At 41.4% G+C, this 21,269-nt stretch overlaps 1 protein-coding gene across 5 annotated transcripts in view; it reads right to left on the bottom strand.

Moving 5' to 3' along the window:
* Nucleotides 1–2,375: 2,375 nt before the first annotated feature.
* Nucleotides 2,376–21,269, bottom strand: part of mtmr4 (myotubularin related protein 4) — a 63,658-nt gene continuing 44,764 nt past the window's right edge. For all 5 annotated transcript variants that reach the window (XM_023269331.3, XM_055017097.1, XM_023269332.3 and 2 more), the window contains 11 exons: nt 17,594–17,784; nt 14,076–14,204; nt 11,018–11,129; nt 10,265–10,460; nt 9,920–10,105; nt 9,532–9,702; nt 8,941–9,095; nt 7,341–8,811; nt 7,089–7,199; nt 6,835–6,923; nt 2,376–4,187 (listed from right to left, as the gene is read on the bottom strand). In XM_023269331.3, coding sequence (XP_023125099.1) covers nt 4,010–4,187; nt 6,835–6,923; nt 7,089–7,199; nt 7,341–8,811; nt 8,941–9,095; nt 9,532–9,702; nt 9,920–10,105; nt 10,265–10,460; nt 11,018–11,129; nt 14,076–14,204; nt 17,594–17,784 — 2,989 coding nt within the window. In that variant the 3' untranslated portion in view covers nt 2,376–4,009. The remainder of the gene's footprint in view (nt 4,188–6,834; nt 6,924–7,088; nt 7,200–7,340; nt 8,812–8,940; nt 9,096–9,531; nt 9,703–9,919; nt 10,106–10,264; nt 10,461–11,017; nt 11,130–14,075; nt 14,205–17,593; nt 17,785–21,269) is intronic.

Below are 21,269 nucleotides of genomic sequence, written 5' to 3'. Positions count from 1 at the left end.
TCAGTGATGGTTCCAGACTCTCTCCCCCTTCCTACACTTGTATTTGCTGTCTAATTTATTTGCCAAAAGAAAAAAAAAGAGACAAATCACATAATAAACAAAGATTTTAAAAAAATAATTTTCTCTAAATATTACAATAATATTGTTATTGTGAATTCTTTTGCGCACAATATCTGAGGACCTCCCTGTTTATAAAGCACCCACGATTGTAATGGTGTGAGAAGTACAATATTACACTGTAAAATGGTTCAGTAAAAGTAGCCTCCATAAATTAGAAATATTTCCATGCAAGTGCTTAAATGGAGCTATTGAGTAAATGCACTTTACACCACTGCATGTTATTTATATTTGAAGTTCCTCCTGATGTAATTGGAGGTCTTATTGCAAAAAAAAATAAGACCTCCAATTACAGTAGAAGTGAAACCAAAGTGTATGGATTTGAGCAGTGCTTGTAATGAACGAATCACCAGCAGCTCAGTGAGGACTGATGAGTTAAAGAGAGACAGAGAGAGTTCACCTGTCCAAAAAACAACAAACACAACAAACAAAAAGCACAATATTTCTCTTAAAGTTTTCCACAGAAAACAGAGAATGTTTGAGCTGTCACCTTTCTTTTCATTCACGGAGTGGAAACCTAGAATACCCTCAGTCTGAATTATTGATCATGCTGAGTGAGTACAGTTCCTGCAACAAAAACATAGTTTAGCTTGTATTGGTTTTCTTGAAAACTTTTACCAAGAATTTGATTAGTATGAAAAACTGGCTATGAAGGTATGTGAAGGTCTTGCCTTTACACAGATATGTGTGTGTGGAAGCATCAAGGAAATATATAAAACATTAGGAATAGCACAACACTGCAGATTTCTGAATCATCATTTCATTTTTAACATCGACATCATTTTAAACTACAGAGGAAGTGACAGTTGGCTCCTTAATAAGAAGGAACTTCACTTTGTCTGTACCAGAGAAAGGGACGAAATAAAGTAATCTGTAAGTGTGACATTATTCAGTGACTATGACTGGCTGAAATTGCTGTTCTGGTTGCGGCAGCTCTTCTTAGTGTTTCTCCTGATGAAAAATCTCCATCTGGTGGACGGATGCAGGAAAAACCCTGGTGCTTCTACCATGACTGTGATGTGTTTCAGTGTGCAAGTAGAAGTATTAAAATCACAGAAAAAAGTGTTCAATTTAAAATTCCTTTGCTGAAATGTTTAAATGTCACTGTGCACAATCACTTACGTGCAGATCTTGATTCTACTTTTGGTTTGCTACAGCAGTGGTTCCTGAGGTGGGGACAGGACACTGGCGGGTTGTAAGACAAAAACTGGGGATCGCGACTTTCAGAAATCAAATGAAACACTAAAATAATTACGGATTGCATCTTTTTGTAATAATTGATTTAAAAAAATAAAAATAGTATGAAATCGACCTCCATCTGGGGATAGTGGAAGTTGTAAGTGTTGTTTTAGGCATCTGGGGCTGTAAAGTTTGGGAAGCCCTACACCTATACCTCACCCTAACCCTGCCTAACCATTCATAATCACACAACTGATGTATCTTCCTACTTAAAATGTTCAAAAAAGGGAAAAAATACACAGTAATTTTACTAAATAAATAGAAAGCTAAAATATCTTCAGTATGCATGAAAACAATGGAAAGCAACTGAAGACAATCCAGATTTGTATGTTCATTACTGGTTTTAAAATGTATTAAGTTAATAATCTTATGACAAGTACAGTAAAAAGTCTAATATCTTCCTCTGACATGTAATGCCCTGCAGTGGCATCAAATACTTTAAATAAGGCAGAAGTACCTCAGAACTGCAGAGTACTTTGGTAAGTGTAGTGTTTTTCCACTTCTGCTTTTCAAAAACATCAAGAAATGGATTCTGATCACATAAGCACTAACACAAAGTATCTGACACTATGAAAACTACAACAGTCTAAATAATAAATGCAGGTGTGGTTTATGATCTCTCCATCTTAGAGATCCACCCTGTGGTATTCTACAGTGACCTTCATCAGCTTTACATCTTGTTCTCAAAGTTCTAGTCACACTATAAGAACTGTGGCACTTTTGATTCTGGCTCTGCATGTTCTTTTATCGGTTTGCAGGTTGTTTCATTGGTTGTCTGAACTTTCTATCCTTGTCTTGATCTGTGGCTCACTTGGAAATATTTTTTTCTCTTGCATTTCACCTTCTTGTGAACAGTTTCTTACTCATGCCCATGTTGATGGATTTATTCTGATCTGTTGGCAAGAGCACCACTTCTGAAGCTTTGTTCGCTTTCATGAAACAAATTAAGAGTGAAAATCTAAATGTGTTTTAATACTTTTTCCTCAGAACAAGTAAATAACCAGCACAGAAAAGAGATGCATGATATAATCTTTTATTTTAACCCATGGGATTTAACTTTTACAGTGCATTTCTTTACAACAATTATTCATTAAGTGACAGGTTTTAGTCGCCACTACGGATCAGATAACTATGTATGTTACATTTCCGAGCTCCTCTTAAAGATTTTGACTTCATTAACACCGTTCACAAAATCCCAAATGTTAAACGACGGATAACCATAAAGGTCGACTAATTCAGTGATATTCCATCATCCGCTGATGTGGTTAGCCTCATTACCAAATAACCATCTGTTAATCTTTCATCGCCTCAGTGTTGTTAAGCAGCTAACTATCCGTACCGTTAAAACATACAGAGGTGGCCAATTAGAAACCTGCTGCCATCCAAAAGAAAGAAAAAGGCTTCAAAAATAGACAAAACAAAATATGGCACTATTGTCTCAACGAACAATCAGTAGACAAAAACACATTTTTTAAAAAGGGGACGTCCCCTAACAGAACAAAAACTGCAATCACTCTGTTCAGTCTTTCCCCAGCAGTCAGCACTGCTGGTTAACAATCTGAGGAGGAGTCATCAGTCAGATGGACATTAAGCTTTATGTGGACACGAAGCTGCTCAATCACAAGAATGTCAGCAGAAACCTTTAGGAAATTCCCTCAGTCACATCACAGAAACCATCAGTACTTTCAAAAGACTTTTTCTTCCATCAGAAAACGTCACAGAAACCTGCTGTCTCCCAACTTAATTCGGTCCTCTTCCTCTGATTACATCAAGCACACATTGCCACAAACACGCAGTGTTGCACCAGTGTGTCCGAACACAGTCCTCACAACGTCTAATGTCGCAACATGGCTATACTGGAGAAAAGCATTGATAAAGACAGAACCACATTGTGCATATACAGAATTTTGAGAACACATTGCAGCAATGAACATATATACGACCTACCAAATGCACATGAACATGAACCTAAACTCGATCCAGTTACCTATTACATGTTACATTCAGGCTCCAAGAAATAAAGATGCAACGGCAAAGTAAACAGCAGATTTCTCCCTTTTACTCAAGTTTGGTCTCAAATTCCCTCAAATACATAACAGCTAGTAGTGCACAAAATAAGAATACAAAATTAGATTTTTAAATACTATAGCAGCAATTCTTTTTCTTTTAAAGTTGAAAGCCTCCAGTAGTACAGGTAAAGGCTTTGGAGTCTCCAACACGTGGAAGGATGAGCGATTGTCCTCCGAAGTGCGAGACGTGTCTGTCAGGAGGTGTTTGGTACTAAAGGTGAGTGGACAGGTTGGACATGTGTCCCGGACAGGGCACCTCCAGAGGACTGAGCCGTGTGGAGGCAGCAGGACGCTGCAGCGCTCCAGACTGATAAATGTCTTTGCACAGGAGGGTTTGTTCTGTAGAAACCCCCACCAACCACCGTCAACACCTGCTAACATGCCTCGAACTCAGACGTTCCCTTTCCCAGTCTCTGTGCATCTCCATTTCTAAACCGAGCCTCCGAAAACGTTAACAGTTCCTCCTCATCCCCTGCTCCCGCAGCCAAAACTACAACAGGTCAGGTCTACAACGAGGTGCTCAGCTCATCATTCCAAAACGAGCAGAACAGAGCTGAGGTGGGTCATGCTATGCTGTGCTTCTCTCAGCTGGAGGCTGTGGCGATGGCCTTCTTAAGCTGCTGGCTGCGGATCTCGCGGGTGCGGGACTCTAGCAGCAGATCATAGCAGGTGTTGCAGACCAACACCGGGTCGTACAGCTGCTGGTCAGGAATGGGCAGCTTCAGATGGCAACAGTCTTTACAGAACACATTACCACAGTTCCTGGAAAGAATGTGCACACAGAAAAATATGATTATTAAAATACTATATCAAACCTAAAAGGAAATTTCACATAAACAAAAAACAAACAAGAATATACACTGAAGTTAGGACCATAAGGTTAACTCTAATATATATTCTACGGTGACAATAATATGCTGTAATATGAAATGTAAATGAATGTAAGTTGAGTATTGATAAAAATTCTAGTGAGTAACAGTTTTGCTCATTGTAACTGGCAACTTGGACTAAAACATTAAACTAAAACATTAAACGTGCAGGAATGCAATTATTCAACTATATACAGCTGCACCAGTAAATTGCCTTCAAAGTTAATGGTGTATTTTTGATGCTGTGTGTGGTAATCTACATGACTTTATTCATGACTGCCTTCATTTGAAACATCAGTTCAAATCAAAACAACTTTCAAATCTGAGTGCTTTGGTGGTTAAAAATTTCAGACAATTTAAATACCAAATCTGTAATGCTGCAAAACAAAAACAATTTAGATTTTAGCATGCATTTTAGAACATGAGATGTTTGCTGCATTAAAGCAGAACATCGCAAGCTGGACAATCTAAAAAAGGCAGCTTATGCGTTTAACAGCAAAAGAATTTGTGCAGGATCAATCCAACAGGCAGTGACTGATCAGCTGTAGAGCAAGTAAAGATTTATGCTTCACTGTTGATAAAGCTCATCTACTTTACTGTCCTCCTGCTGTGAATTATATCCTTAATCACAACATTTTAGGGGCCTCCTCTACCCACACTTATCCAAAGACTCAACCACCTTAATGAAATGTGAAATGTAAAACACTGAAGGACTGGTGTTTTGCTTAACTCCGTCAAACTAGATTGTCACAGTTTGTTCTGTTTGACACTTATTGGAAATCTGCTGTTAGCATCATCTTAGCTACACGTACAGAAAGTGTCTAATAGTTAACTATTCATACTCTAGAATATGTTATCTGCTGTACACACATTGTTCTGCAATTTGTCTCGGTTCCTTAGTAGAGCATATAAATCATTTTATGATAAGTCAAGAGCCTTTGATTCTGAAACTGAAGTTTGGCTTATTGCCTGAAAAATACTAAACAATGTGTGTGTTTTAACTGCAAGGCTGCTGCTTTGGACGAATCACACCGCAGCAACGAGTGCTGAGAGAATGATGGATGTTCCCAAAAAAAAAACTGTCTGAAAGGAAACTGAAAGCTCTCCTGGATCCATGATTATTTGATCTGATTAGTTTAAATAGTGAATAAAGAAACATGAATGTTTTTACACCTCATCTTGAGGCATCTACCACTAAAGAAAATAAATGAAGATAATAAAATCTAAACACCAAAAGGTCCAGTTCAACGTTTATGAAATGTACCTATTTTCTTTCTTGTTGAGAATTAGATGATGAGATTAATAGTGTATTCTAAATATAAAGTTACAGCTGGTTAGTTTGGCTTAGCACAACAACTAAAAACACAGGGAAACAGCTTGACTGACCTCATTAAAAGGTAATAAAATCTGCATACTGACACCTCTAAAACTCACTGAGCCAGATTAAGAAAAAAAATCCAATATTTGTGTTATGTTGGGGAAAACAGTCTGATGACTGAAGTTTCTCCTCTTGCTCTCAGTAAGAAAGTAAATAAAAATGCCTCTTCAAATGTCTCAACTTTTTTGTGGTATTTCTTTAAAAAGAGACACTGTGGGAACTATAGTGAGAGATCTGCTTCAGTGTAGTAAATCCTTTGACAGAATTATATTACATTACAGTTTTGATAATTGACAAGATTTAATCATCAAAACTGCTGGGTACAGATTCCTGAATGACTCTTGTTTTTGTTCAAACTTCGTTTTCTTATAAAATGAATGACTTCTTTTACTTCTTGGTTAGCAGTAACTCACCATAACATTACACTAAAATAAATAGCATAAAGTATTCAGGCATATGGGTTCTGTAAAGCGTCTTGAGACAATTTGACCTATGATTGGCACTATATAAATAAAATAAAATTGAATTTAATTATTTATGGATAAATAAAAGAAATGAATGAGTAGGAGGAAACACATACACCACTTGCTTTGTCTCCGTTGCAATGTAGTGAATCAAATCCCCCAGCCATCCACCTTACTGGAACAAAGTCAATTCCCAATCATTTGAAAGCATGTTATCAAAAGAATTGAAGATGTTATATGGTATGGGGGACACATTTCCGACACAAGTGAGGTCTGTCATGCAATTATGAGCAGTATTATGGGCTGTATTTTAGCACTATCACTCGATGACTGATTCGTCTTTAAAGTAAATAGAAGGAATAACCATCAATCACTTGATAGTGAAAACTCCTTAGCCATGAATTATAAATATATTAGACATGAGAATTATTCTGAGCTCTTATAAAATGAGCACACGGCTCACTTCTGTAATTTGTATCTCTAAACTCTGACTTGAGGTCTGATTGTCTCCAACAGTGCATATTTACTCCAACCCTGTTCAGTCACTGCGTTTGTGATCAAACTGAAAAAGGTTCTTCGATATTTCACAACCAGGCTGTTTCTCTGTTATCTTTGTCATTTGTAGGGATGTGATATTTACAGATACATACAGACATTCATGTGCTGATTAGAGTAAGAAAACCACAGTGAAGCCCCACCTGCAATGGTGACGCCTCTTTGCTATCCAGAACTCACAGTCACAGTTGAAACAATGGGAAGCCATGTGGTCGGGCACCCACCTCGTGACCTACATACGCACACACGCGCACACACACGCGCACACACACACACACACACACACACACACACACCATGTGTGATATTAAGAGGTGCTCCTGGACATGCAGGTGAAGGGAAGGAGGAAGTGGAGACAGGAGCTATATTAGGTGCTTAAGCTCAAAAGGATGCTGACCTCAGTGTCCTTGCGCTCCACTCGATCCCAGCTGCCCTCTGACAGACGGTCCTCACTGTGGGTGGACAGAGAATCCTCTTCATTGCTGTTGTCGGACTCCCGCAGACATGTCTGAACGACAGAGGACAGGATGAGACCAGAAGGCAGACAGAAATAAGCGAACACTTGTGGAGATAATCTAGAGGAAATACTTAATTTAAAAAACACTGCAGACAGAATAAATTAAACGCCATCCAAGGAAAAGCTACTCACAATATCATCCTCATAGTCGATGTCTGGCTCTGAGGGAGGGGTGCCATACTGTTTACTCTCCAGCCTCATCTGCAGCTGTCGCACCTGCTGCCGCAGCACCTCCACCTCCTGCTTGTAACCTGCCTCGATCTGTCGCAGTCTCTGCTGCACAGCATCCATTGGCACTGGCAGCCCGTCGTCATCAAGGTAGGCTGGGGCATGGGGTGGTGGAGGGGAGCTGGAGGCAGAGGGTGAGGAATATGATGCCGGCAGGAGCTGATGACCTGCCAGGGAATAGCTGTGGATGGCAGCAGCGGCGGGTCCACACAGACCGGTGTAGCCTGCACTCCTGGCAGCAGACAGCCATCCAGCCTGCAGAGGGCTGCTGGGACAACAGAGAGCCTCCCTGCGGCAACACTGTGAACCACTGGGGATGGCGAAGCCGTGGGCACGAAGGAGTTTACTGGCTAGCCGGCGGCTCTGGTAAATGTTGGGCTGTAGGGCCCTGCTGATACCAGAATGGCTGGCAGTGCTGCAGGCAGACTGGACCAGACCCTGAACACTTTCCCAGTGGGAGCTGAGCAGTGACAGGTCTGAGAATTGGCTCTGGGAGATGACATGGCGAGCAGTTACCGGGGTGCAGTCTACAGGAGCTGGTGCAACAGCCAACAGACGCTCTCTTCCTTTCATGACATCTGGTCTCATGTTCTCTTTCTGGGGTTGAGCTTGTGGCTGAAGCTCAGGCAGCTCCTTATCGGTGATTTGATCCTGGCAAAGATCCTGGGTCACTGTGGAAGGCAAGATGGGTGGAAACTCTCCCTCACCTGTGAGAGTCTCAGTGGAGTCCTCCAGGGGAAGGAGTGGTGTTAGCTGCTTCAGAGCCAGCAGGGTGGCAGATTCGGAGAGGCCGTTTTCCTGACCATCAATGTGTCCGTTAAGCAGTGGGGTGGGTGTGTTTGCTGCAGACTGAATGCTCTTGCAGGGCAGTGGTAAGCACGGCTCTGATTTATGAGTGGGTGACATGGTGTTCTCAGCAGTCCTACAGGGGCTCTCAGCCTCCAGTGGAGGTAGTGGGAGTGGAGGATTTGTGAACTGTGGCAGAGCTTGTTGGAGGACAGGTGTGGATAAGGCAGTGTGAGCGATTGTGATGTCAGTGACAGGGACAGGTGGAAGGGGCACAGAAGGCAGAGGCTGTGTGGTAAGACAGCACTCCTCCAGTGTGTCTTCAGAGGACTCTGCACCTGGGACACTCTCTGGGGTCTTGGCAGCACTCTGATGTACAGACTGCTGCTCAGCACTGTCCACTCCAGTGTCAGATGTTGCCTCGTCTGAGTGGTCTGCAGAGGGCTCTTCCATTGCAGGTGAGGGCTCCATTGCAGGGCGACCCTCCTGGCAGTGCTTATTGAGATTAGGGTCACTGGATGTACGAGTCAGAGGCACCCCGTTCTCAAAAGCTGAAAGTAGGTTGTCCATGGAGCGGGTCTTGGGAAGTCTGGAAATCAGAAAGATTATATTTTTCCAGATGTGCAGAAATAGCAAGGATACAATTCTCCATTTGGAACTCTAGAGGGCAGCTTGCATCTCTGTAAAAGTAATCAGATTAGTATCAAACAAGCGTTACCTGTCCAGGGAACGGGAGGTGAGCTCGTCCCCTGTGACGCTTAGGGGGAGGTAGAGCTCCACAGAATCATCCACAGCAGTGCAGGGGGAGGAGGTGGGCAGGTACACAGCTGTCCACAGCTGTAGTGCCCGAGTATGGCAGACTGGCTGCAGCACCTGGCAGACAAACAAGTGACAACGACAATCCCAGAAGGTCAATAAATGGTAGTGACAGTGTCTGCTATGCTTTAAGAACTGTGCATAATGATCACATAATTCTCTGTGAGCAGGGATCAGAAAGGGTGTCAGAGAAAAGAAGGATAAATTTAATCTTGTGCTTTCAATCTTTTATCAAAAGGACAGTTTGGGAGTTAAAATTAGAGTCATGCTATGCATTAATCAAACTACTTATTCTGCACAGGATCTAAGAGAACTATGACTACAGATTTGAAAATGTGTGCTACAGATCTAAAATTATAACCAAGTCACCTTTTCCCTGACCAAGAGAAAGGCTCAGCGGCAAACACAGGGAGGCAACCTCCAGATATAACTGCATTTAAGTGGTAGCACAATAACAAAAAGGTGAATGTGAAAATGTGAAACTTGAAGGTACCATATCATGACTGGGGATGTAGAGGAAGTTCTGGAAGTTCTTGTTTCCTGTGCGAAGCAGGGACCAGACAGAGCAGGTGCGTTTGTAGATGTTCCTCGCTTCCCTCTCACGAGCATTGTTACACAGAAACGTACCGTAAAGACACGAGTATGTGTGCTGCACCAACTTGACCTGGATATCCAAGGAAAACACATCAAGTCAGGCCTTTTGTAACAGCAATGATGCACATAACAATCTGTACATAATCTGTGTTACAGCTAATTGATGACTGACATATGAATGTGTTCATCAAATGTTTCACACCTCAAGGTGAAACAGTCACAAGAAAATGCATACAAGCACTGTAAGAAAGACAAAGAGCAGCAGAGAGTACTAAACAGCCACCCACCAGGAAGGCCTCATTGAACTCAAACAGGCAGGGGAACTGTTTGAGCAGCTGGTGAACACAGTCTAGCCACTGCAGGAAGACGGGACACTGCTCACTCACATCGTCGGTGTTCTCCTGGTGGCCACAGCGGTCCCCAAACTTATGACCAAAGTCTAACCACTCAGTCTCGACAAGCACCTGGAAACCCTGCGAATGACATGGCAGTCAGTACTGAAGTAATAAAAGATTGCAACAAAAATCATGCTTCATCGTGCATTTGGAAGATTATGCTCATGTGCGACTTACAACCAAATACATGTTTAAAAAAATGACTAGAAATGAGAAAACTAAACTGCGCATTCTCACCTCTAATGTTCTGTAGTAGGGGTCCAGCAGGATCTTGGCGAGTGCAACAATCTGGGGTGTGCGGTCCCATCCATCTGAGCAGTGTACCAAGACAGGACGGCCTTCCCGTTCCACCGCTGAACACACCAGAGTGGCAGCCTTCAGCATGACGGACAGGTGCTGCAGCCACCGGGTGCTTTCGAGTGCTGAAAGCCAGCTGGAAACACAAGACTGGACTGCTTAGATAACCAATAATCTACCGCTTAGACAACCAATAATCTATAAGAAAATATGTAACGATTGATGTGATCTGGAGTCTACAAACTGTATAAGCACATAAGCTTGTGTTACTCTGGGTAATGTTGGACAAGGATTTTTAGGGCTAAGTGCAGGGGCACTCTGACCTATTTCTGTGTAGGCCTCTCTGCGTCATTATACACCACAATCGGAATAACAACACACCTTAAAATAACATGTGACAATGACAACTGGGTTAACCTATGAACCATACACATAAACCTACATGTAACAGACAGACAGTGACAGAACACACAGCTGGCACTGAAAAACATGTAAACAAGGGATACCCGCACCACACGTAAGCACTGTTGATGCGTACAGTAGACAGACAGCTAGCTAGCCCAACAGGAACGGAACTGGACTGTTCCCATCGCTGTCTGGTGTCACCTTACTGAGGGGTGAAGCCATGAAAACAGGGGAGGGGGAGGGAGGTGCAAACGAGGGCAGAGAGAAAGGTTAAACTGATCAACTTACTTTCCTGGATCCGGGATCTGACTGCAGACAGTCCTGACAGCGTGGAAACTATTCCGGATGGCATGAATGTTTGCCATTCCCATGAACATTACCTCACAGTTGGGGTAGTACTCTAAATACAACAAAACAAAAAACTCTGATTAAGGTCATAAGACAATCTGTAGATGAGTAACTTAGAGGTCAGTTGCCAACTTTAAAAGTGATTGTGTGCAGCCACAGGTAGCAGTAATCTTTTCCACTTGTCAAATTGGACTGTTGTGCTGTACAAATGGAAGTGGAGAGAAAGGCCATTGTTCCAGTCTATAAAGCAGCACTTTTTTAAACAGATGTGTGATAAAAAGCTGCACACATCAAATAATTTTTGAAGTCAACATCACTGAACTCTAAACTAGCTGATTTCTAAAAGTCATGCCAACTGCATTCCAACACTAACAAAAATGGAAATGTTTGTAGGTAGTTCAAATGATGTGTAACGTGCTATTTTCTGTTACACAAAATGACAGAGGTTCCTTGAATGCATCGCCAGCGTGCTGCTTTACGTGTGCATAATTTTACAGAGGTTCCACGAACGCACCTTGAGCAAGTTACGTTATGTGCGTGCATAAGTTTTTTCCCTTTTCCTACACAGTCGAGGGAGGGAGAACACGTAGCTCGGACAGGTAGCATGGTGCTAGCTACGTCAGGTTTGAATTGGAAAATTGAACTAATATGTTGAGAAGAGAAACTGAAAAGTGAATTCAAGTTCGAAGACGAACTGTGAAATACATTAGTCTGTTGTGTGAAACTATAAATTCACAACAACATCGCCAGAGAGAGAGAGAGCTGTTGAGCCTCTGTTACACAAGGAGTATCGTCAGGACAAACTCTGTCTGACATTTTCTTTTATCCTGCAGGACAATCTTTTTTTTTCCGACGACATCTTGGAGCAGGTCACCGTCGTTGCTGAAGGGATGCATCCATAGACATATACATGTGTATATACATGGGTGTATATGTCTATGATGCCATCACCTTGCCCAGACACTGACACATGGATGCTGTGCTGTTTCCAAGGGGTGGTAGCAGTGTTTCCTCTAGGACAGTGGTTCCTGGGTTCGATCGAACCCTAGGGGTTCGGTGAGTCAGTCTCAGGGGTTCGACGGAGGTCAAGACACACACCCAACTCATATGATTCACGATGACACGCTCCGCTTGGCCATCACTTGCTGCAGGTGATCACGCTACATTGCTTGGCCAATCTGTGCTGCAGGGAATTTGGTGCGCTCAGTAATCGACTTGTGACTGTCGTGATGGTACGTCGTGTGATTTCTTTCTTAATATTTTTAATTAGGGCTGGGACTTTAACGCGTTAATTTCGATTAATTACCGCGAAAATAACGCGTTAGCTGTAATAACGCATTTAATTGCACCCTCCTCAGTTCCCTCATTTGTGGCACACCGGTAACTCTGATGAACACTCCAGCCCAGTAGGTGGCGGTAACGAACCTGAAGTCTATTTGTAACCATGAAGAAGAAGCACAGGAAGCACTGAGTGAAGTCAGGCACTGTTGAACAGTGAAGGAAGATGAGATTGAGCTTGTTGGGCAGAAGGCTTTCTTTTAAAAATCTTCCCGATGGCAGCTTGGATAAATCCTGGTTGTGTGCAAATTGTACAACAAAGAGTTTTCTGATCTCTGCGTCACTTCAAGCCGACGGTATCACCTCAATGTAAAACATGTTGCTGTTAGCACCAGAGCTAACGTTAGCTACGAGTCATGCTAACGGCTAATGGTGTAGCCATCCCATAATAGACCACTTTTCTAGACAGTGCTTGAGTTTACAGAAAGTCTTAAAATGTTGAATAAAATCGCTATAATTGCACTTAGATTTGCAGTAATCTGTGAATGTAGCAGACAGATGAAAAATGCAGATAAATAGAAATGAAACATTTTTGTGGTTTAAGTTTTTACTCTGTTGAGGCTCTGCTTCCTTGGAGGAGGAATAACCTAAACAACAAAAATATCTCTTTTAATAACTTAATTATAAACGTTTTGTTTATAAAAAATTACATAAATAAAAATTGATATTCCTCTAAAAAGAACCATCAAAATTCCACCATTTATCAGACCCAGAAAAGATGAAAACAATGAATCTCTGGATTTTCAACTTTCTGAAGCGATACAATGGAAAAAACACCTAAATTCAGGCTTTAAGTCATCAAAATCACTTTTTGCTATATGTCCAATTTTCCTTTTTTTTAAAAATACATTTTAAATTATAAACACGTATATGTCTATTCATTGATTCAACTGTCAACCACAATTTTATTTGAATTGAAAAACTTCACTTATTGTATCAAATATTGCTATTTGACAAAACTGCAATTAATTGCGATTAATTAATTAATTAATTACAAAGCCTGTAATTAATAAGATTAAATTTTTTAATCATGTCCCATCACTAATTTTAATCCATACTAACTATGTTGAGCAAAAAAAGAAAGTGGTCAGACGAATATGTACAACATGGATTCACATGTATAACGGAATGTGATGGGAATCAGCGTCCTATCTGCATGATTTGCAATGCCAAGTTAAGCAATTCTAGTCTAGCACCGGCAAAACTAAAGGAACACTTCCTTAAGCTGCATGGAGATGGGGAATACAAGAACACAAGAGATGTTAATGCATGGTTCATATTGTGCACCAGTAAAACATATAACTATGTCTTGAATTTGAAAAAAATCATATTTTATTTTTCAATAAAGAAGGGTTTGGTGAATGCGCATATGAAACTGTTGGGGTTCAGTACCTCCAACAAGGTTAAGAACCACTGTTCTAGGAAGACAGTTAACATTGGGTTTACCAGCGTTTTTTTTGGCAAAAAAATGAAGCCGTTCTTTCTGAAAATGAGGTTGATGAAAGTTGATTTTTTGGATTCACCATGAGCAGCACCTTTCACATAGAAATATACAGAAAAGTTCTGCTTTTATCCTGAGTTTCTTCTATCTGCTTGAATTGCTGAGCAGATGACAAAAAAGTGAAATCCACTGAACTTTTGTAAATGTCTGATCACCAACCTTCACATTCACAGCCTCCGCCCTTGGCTCGGTTAGCCACTGCAGCAGTGTATGAGCGAGCATCCAGAATCAGCAGTTTCTGTGGCACAGTGTTGTCATCGCAGCCAGAACCGACCGTCAGAGAGGAGTCTGTGGAGACAGGATGACAGAGATAAGATTATTATTGTTAAGAGAAGTAAGGCATTGCTGTGTGAATTGACCTGCTGGGAAGGGGACGGAATAGAAAGTATGAAAGAAGCAGCAGGGAATCAAAGAAGTGCCAGGAACATGATTAACAGAAACTGACTATTTGTAACCAGCTGAACAATCACTATCTCCTCTTGATGACACAACCACTGTGTTACTATGGGTAACAATCACAGGTCAAGAGTCCTACTTTCAGCAGCTACCAGGGAGAAAGACAAGTAATTACTCTGACACTGAAACTGAACTATTTATCTCTGTTCTCTCTCGGTGCTGAGCTGCCACTCACTTTCCAGCCTGTTATTGTACACTCTGTATCTCCGCCTGTAAATGTGCTAAAGCCCTTTTTTAGCACTTTGTATTTTGACATTGTCTTTGAAAATGAACAGAAATAAAAACTATGAAGAAAAAAAACAAAACAAAACCACATTTGAAAGAGATGCGAGGAGTTGTTTTTAATCCGTGTATGGTTCGCTCATTAACTTTTCCGTTTCAAAATAAAATCTTAAACTATAAACCGCGTTGTTTTTTGGTTTTTCAGTTTTTAAAACCTAAATGTAGAAATGTATTATTTAACTAATGAAAAAAACCACAGTGTTGGATTTTTGCTCTAGCTTTTTAAACCCGAAATACAAAATACAGCTGTTGTTTTAATTTGTTGCAACACTGGAAGTCGTCGAGAAAGAACAGTTTAGAACTGGTCTGGACCGTGAACACATCGAGAATGGCTGTCCTCGAGCCCTTTTCCTATTTCATTCTCTTTAAGAGTGGAAAACCCACGCAGAAATCATGGAGCTTCACATTGCTCTATAATGAGTGTCAGGAGGTTCTGCGTGGAGAACAATTTAAGAAGATGCAATCATGTGTCCGATGCTGATTTGGAGAGAGCTAGATTTTGTTCTGTTAACCACATGTTATTTTCAGTGCCATACTTTATTAACTGTAGAATGTTACGTTGCACATTTGTGTGTTTTACAGTCAGGTCCAACATGTGGACAAAAGTTTATGATGGGATACTGGTCATCTATTGGTGCCGCTGTTCCAGTTTAACTGGTGATTAGGTTAACTGGTGATAGTTTCCGTCTCCAGATGTTTGGTCACAGATTTGTCCCGACCAGACCTGGCTGTGTGTGAAATAAAGATACTAGATAAAGAAAACCTCGCCGAAAAACGTTGGCATCACTACTTAACAAAGTTTATATCCATGTAAATATCATCTACAGACACTAAAAGAAATGTGCTGGCTGAAATAAAAAACACATACTTTTATGAACGGTGAGAGGAAACGATGGAATCCAGAGATAAAATTAGAGACCACAGTCTGACTCATCATGCCACCGATCAGTCCGTTAATCATCTTCACAAGGATGTAAAAAGGATTACAAAATATAACACAAACTACCTGCGTAGTATAATCACTCAGACTGTACAGTACTGGAAGTATTCTACTCTTCCTCTGCAATGTCTTTAAAAGTATCTTTTTGTCATTTCTAAACCAGCCAGGGTTTTTGTGAAGACACAACTCACACAAATATATTGTTTGTTTTGACCAGATCGGATCCCTTTACTTCCATTTTTATTTAATACTGTCAGCGGTTAACGTGCTCTGACATGACGGTCAGGACGGAGAACTGAATGTATTTTTATTGTTTTCTGAGTGACAAGTTTTGACAACGTGGTCTTGCTCCGGTGTATTTTATCAGATCTAGCTAAAGTTCTGCTGCGTGTTATGATGGGAGGCTGCTGAGGGTCTGAGTGTTTCTGTGAACAAACTCGAGATAAACCTGAAGTTCTGCTCTGGATCTGTTCCACTGAACTCAGACTAACACACAGCAGTGGACGTGCTTCTATGTTGTGGGTTTTCTTGGTGAGACAATAATTAGTTTTGTGGCTTGTTATTAACCAGGCAGCCTATGTTAAGTTGTTACTATCCTCAGTTAACCTGGGCGTGTTTCCTGAACAATCGCCAGGTGTTCAACACCTGGCAGAATGACAAAGATCTATGTGGATGAAAAGGGATGTTCATCAGACTGATTGGTGGCATGATGAGTCAGACTGTGATCTCTAATTTTATCTCTGGATTCCATCGTTTCCTCTCACCATTCATAAAAATACATGTTTTTTATTTCGGCCAACACATTTCTTTTTACTTGTCTGTAGGTGATATTTACATGGTTATAGACTTTATTAAGTAGTGATGCTGACATTTTTCAGCGAGGTTTTCTTCACACACAGCCAGGTCTGGCCTGGTCGAATCTGCAACGAAACATCTGGAGACGGAAACTATCACCAGTTAACCTGATCGTCAGTTAAACTGGAACAGCGGCACCAATAGACGACCAGTATCCCTTCATAAACTTCCATCCATATGTCGGACCTATTTGTAAAACACACACACACAAAAATTAAATGTAACATTCTACAGTTAATAAAGTATAACACTGAAAATAATATCTGGTTAACAGAACAAATTACAGCTCTCTCCAAATCAGTATCGGACACATGATTGCGTCTTCTTAAAAAGTTCTCCATGCAGAACCTCCTGACACTCATTATAGAGCAATGTGGAGCTCCATGATTTCTGCGTGGGTTTTCCCCTCTCAAAGAGAATGAAACTGGAAAAGGGCTCAACTACAGCCATTCTAGATGTGTTCACGGTCCAGACCAGTTCTAAACTGTTCTTCCTCGGCGACTTCTGGTGTTGCTACAAATTGAAACAAGAGCCGTATTTTGTAATTTCTACAGCAAAAATCCAACACTGTGTTTTTTTCATTAGTTAACTAATGCATTTCTACATTTAAGTTTTAAAAACTGAAAAACAAAAGAACTACGCAGTTTGTTTTTTTTTTTTTATTTTATTTTGAAATGGAAAAACGAATGAGCGAACCATATTGTTTTTCTACAGTAGCTGCTGCCAGCTGCCCTACTTAGAGCCTAGTAACCTTTCTGTAACACAGATTGATTATAATGAAGTATACTGACCGTTAATGCAGGTGCTTTTTTTTTTCCTTTTTTTGAAGTGTGAGAACGCAAACAATGATGGACTATAAATATAATTTAATGCTAATTAAATATGACTGTATAAGTAGGTGACAATGTATTTGCTGAACAAGCCCTACGTATGCAGGTGTAATTGAAAATGGTGTATTTCTTAGTACTTAAGTTTTATTATCTCCTGGTCTATATCGGAAGTAATAAAAATTAATTTGGCATGTAAATAATGGAATTTATATTCTTCCTGGAGCGTCACAAATCACTGGCCTTAGTTTGAAAAGTATTTTCAGACTTTCAGTGCTGTGTGAATCTGCATACATGAAATTCAACAACAGATTTACCAAAATCGCTGTCAGAAGAGTCGGGAGCTTCGCTGCGCTGTCGGCAGGCTGGTGCAGCCTTGGCTCCAGTGTCCATGTGACAGGCCTTAGCGATGGACGTCACCAGGTACTCGTCATCTGTGTTCCTCCAGCCCCACCAGCTGATCTCAGGTTGGCTGCAACGGGCGATCACTGCCCCATTTTTCAGATGTCTGAAATTCACGGTAAAAATGTCACAAAGATTAAACACAAAACCAGATTGAAGAATTAAACCAAAATGTGGTGTTGTGCCAGCTGGGACAAACACATACAGTGCCAGTCAAGAGCTTGGACATACCTTCTCATTCAGTGTTTTTTTTAAATTTATTTTAATTATTTTCTACATTATAGATTAATACTGAAGACATCAAAACTATAAAAGAGCACATATGTAATTATGTTGTAAAAAAAAAAAAAGTGTTAAACAAGTCAGATTATATTTTAGATTCTTTAAAGTAGCCCTCTTTTTTGCTTTGATGACAGCTTTGCTCACTCTTGGCATTCTCTCATCTTCATGAGGTAGCCACCTGGAATGGTTTTCCAACAGTCTTAAAGGAGTTCCCAGAGGTGCTGAGCACTTGTTGGCTGCTTTTCCTTCACTCTGCAGTCCATTTTGTCCCAAACCATCTCCACTGGGTTTAGGCCAGGGGTCTGTGGAAGCCAGGCCATCTGAGCCCTTACAGTCTGGAGGTGTGTTTGGGGTCACTGTCTTCTTGAAATCAAATGATGGTCCCAGTAAGCCCAAACCGGATGGGATGTCACAGCGTGGCAGAATGCTGTGGTAGTCATGCTGGTTCAGTGTGCCTTGAATGTTGAATAAATCCTCAAGAATCACCAGCAAAACACCCCCACACCATCATACCTCCTCTGTGAAGAATTTATGTGCATGGATGTCTTTCCGTGTTCCATCCGGACGGTTATTTCTGTTGCACAGTGCGCTCACTTCCGCTTTTGATGCTGTAACGTGCATGAGACAGAGACAGACGATTACTCAATTAATCGATAGCTGCAGCCCTAGTGGGCTCTGATCTGAGGTGCTGTTAACTTGCGATTTCTGAGGCTGGTGTCTTGGATGAACTTATTCTCAGCAGCAGAGGTGGCTCTTAGTCTTTCTTTCCTGGGGTGGTCTTCATGAGCCAGTTTCATCTTAGCATTTGATTGTTTTTGCGACTGCACTTGAGGATACATTCAAAGTTTTTGAAACTTTACGGATCAACTTAACTTCATGTCTTAAAGTAATGATGGACTGTCGTTTTTCTTTATTTAGTTGAGTGGTTCTTGCCATAATATGGACCACAACAGTAGTCAAATAGGGCTGCCAACTGTGTACCTGTTAGTACAGAAGGTAACTCCATGTTTAGTTCAGGAAAAATTTATTTTGCCTGTAGCATGTTCAACTAACTCCTGACTGCCGACTGCAACATGGTCACTCTATGGAACAACAACATGCACCACAGGAGTAATAGAGCCCCCTAGTGGAATGGCATAAAACGTGCATACAACAAAGGAGTAACAGTACCAACCCTACCTCTGCACAACACAACTGATGCTGTCAAACACATGAAGAAATTCCACAAATTATCTCTTGACAAGGCACACCTGTGAATCCAAAACCATTCCAGGAGACTACCTCATGAAGCTGACTGAGAGAATGTCAAGAGTGTGCAAAGCTGTCAAAGCAAAAAGGGACCACTCTGAAGAATCTAAAATATAAAACATACTCTGATTTGTTTAACACTTTTTTGTTCACAACATATTTCCTGATGTGTTCTTTCATGATTTTGATGCCTTCAGTAATAATCTACAATGTAGAAAATAATTAAAATAAATTAAAGCTGCAAGCAGCGTTCAACGGGTCTTCGCACACCCACGCACGTTGAGGTGTGGCGTCTGTTGGGGTGTGACACAAAAGTGAAGGTGTCGAGACGTAGCTGACCAGTTTCTGGCATTATATCACCAAGTTTCTATAAATGGCATGTGCGAACATAGAGCATTTTCAGAGTTACAGTGTGTTTTGTACAGAGGCTAAATGACACAGACAAGTCTGAGAAAAATCCTAAAGCTCAAATTGGTGTTTAAAAAGGAGGACAAAATATACTGAAGCCAGTGTAAAGAGATTGAAACATACTGAGAAAAACATACTTGGCGTATGTTTAAATAGGCTGAAACATACTGATAGTCAATAGAAAGAGGATATAACATACCAGGAACCAGTTTGTCAAATTTGAAACACACTAGGAGCGAATATAAAGAGGCAGAATATACTGGAAGCCAGTGTAAAGAGGATGAAAGATTAATGAACATGAATATGGGCAACTGGTTAATAATAGTTCATCAAAATGTATAACATAATTTCCTCTCCAACAGATGGTGCTCTGATTGTTAGAGGATACTAGCATATGGGTGTCATCAGGGCATCTGATTTTTGAGGGTGATTTTCAACCTTAAGGCATGTTGTATATACTGTCCAAATTTCAAGTATTTTGGAGCTACTGCCTCTGAGGAATTAACCACTGGCAATGACCAAAAACTTAATTCAAAATGGCAGACTTCCTGTTGGGTTCAGAGTATGGGTCCAAGAGACTTTTTTTTGTTCTATGCTTCATATGCTTACCAAATCTTGTAGACATAGGTTAAACTTGCTGTGGGGGCTATTTCGGAAAATGCTGCAGGGGGCACTATGGCACATGCTGTGAATGTATTTTGGCATATGGATGAGATCAGGGCAGGACTGTGATCAAACATGTAAAGTTTCAGGCAGATTGCAGCATGTAGAGAAGATTTACACAGCACTTCATCTTTCATGGCGAAGCATCTAAGCTCAGGTGGCTGACATGGCCACGACCTCTGACTGATGCAAAGGATTTTGAAAACTTTTCACCATTAAGGGCTTTTTATACACTGTCCAAATTTGAGGTCAGTTGGCATTATCCCCTAGGAGGAGTTAAACCTTGAAAATGACCAAAAATCACCAAAAGTCCGTAGGCAACACGTGCGGCTGGGGAAGACTGTCTCGGACTCGGTGAGCATCAGCATCGGTTCCCCCCAGGGCTGTGTACTTTCCCCCCTGCTCTTCTCCCTGTACACCAACTGCTGCACCTCCAGCCACCAGTCTGTGAAGCTGCTGAAGTTCGCAGATGACACCACCCTCATCGGGCTCATCTCAGACGGTGATGAGTCCTTCTACAGGAGGGAGGTGGCCCGGCTGGTGTCCTGGTGCAGCCACAACAACCTGGACCTGAACGCCCAGAAGACAGTGGAGATGATCGTGGACTTTAGGAAAGTCACAGCCCCACCACCCCCCCTCACCCTCACTGACTCTCCCATCTCCACCGTGGACTCCTTCCGCTTCCTGGGCACCACCATCACCCGGGACCTCAAGTGGGAGCTGACCATCAGTTCCCTCCTCAAGAAGGCCCAGCAGAGGATGTTCTTCCTGCGGCAGCTGAGGAAACTCAAGCTGCCCACCAAGATGTTGGTGCAGTTCTACACGGCCATCATCGAGTCCATCCTCACCTCCTCCATCACTGTGTGGTACGCTGGAGCCACCATCAGGGACAGATTCAGACTGCAGCGCATTGTGCGCACTGCTGAGAAGGTGAATCGGCTGCAGACTTCCATCTATGCAGGATCTGTACGTCTCGAGGACCCGGAGGCG

This window comes from Amphiprion ocellaris, chromosome 14 (genome assembly GCF_022539595.1).
Source record: "Amphiprion ocellaris isolate individual 3 ecotype Okinawa chromosome 14, ASM2253959v1, whole genome shotgun sequence".
In the NCBI taxonomy this organism is placed as follows: domain Eukaryota; kingdom Metazoa; phylum Chordata; class Actinopteri; family Pomacentridae; genus Amphiprion; species Amphiprion ocellaris.
The sequence above is the reverse complement of the archived record's forward strand: the minus strand, read 5'-3'. Positions and strand labels throughout refer to the sequence as shown.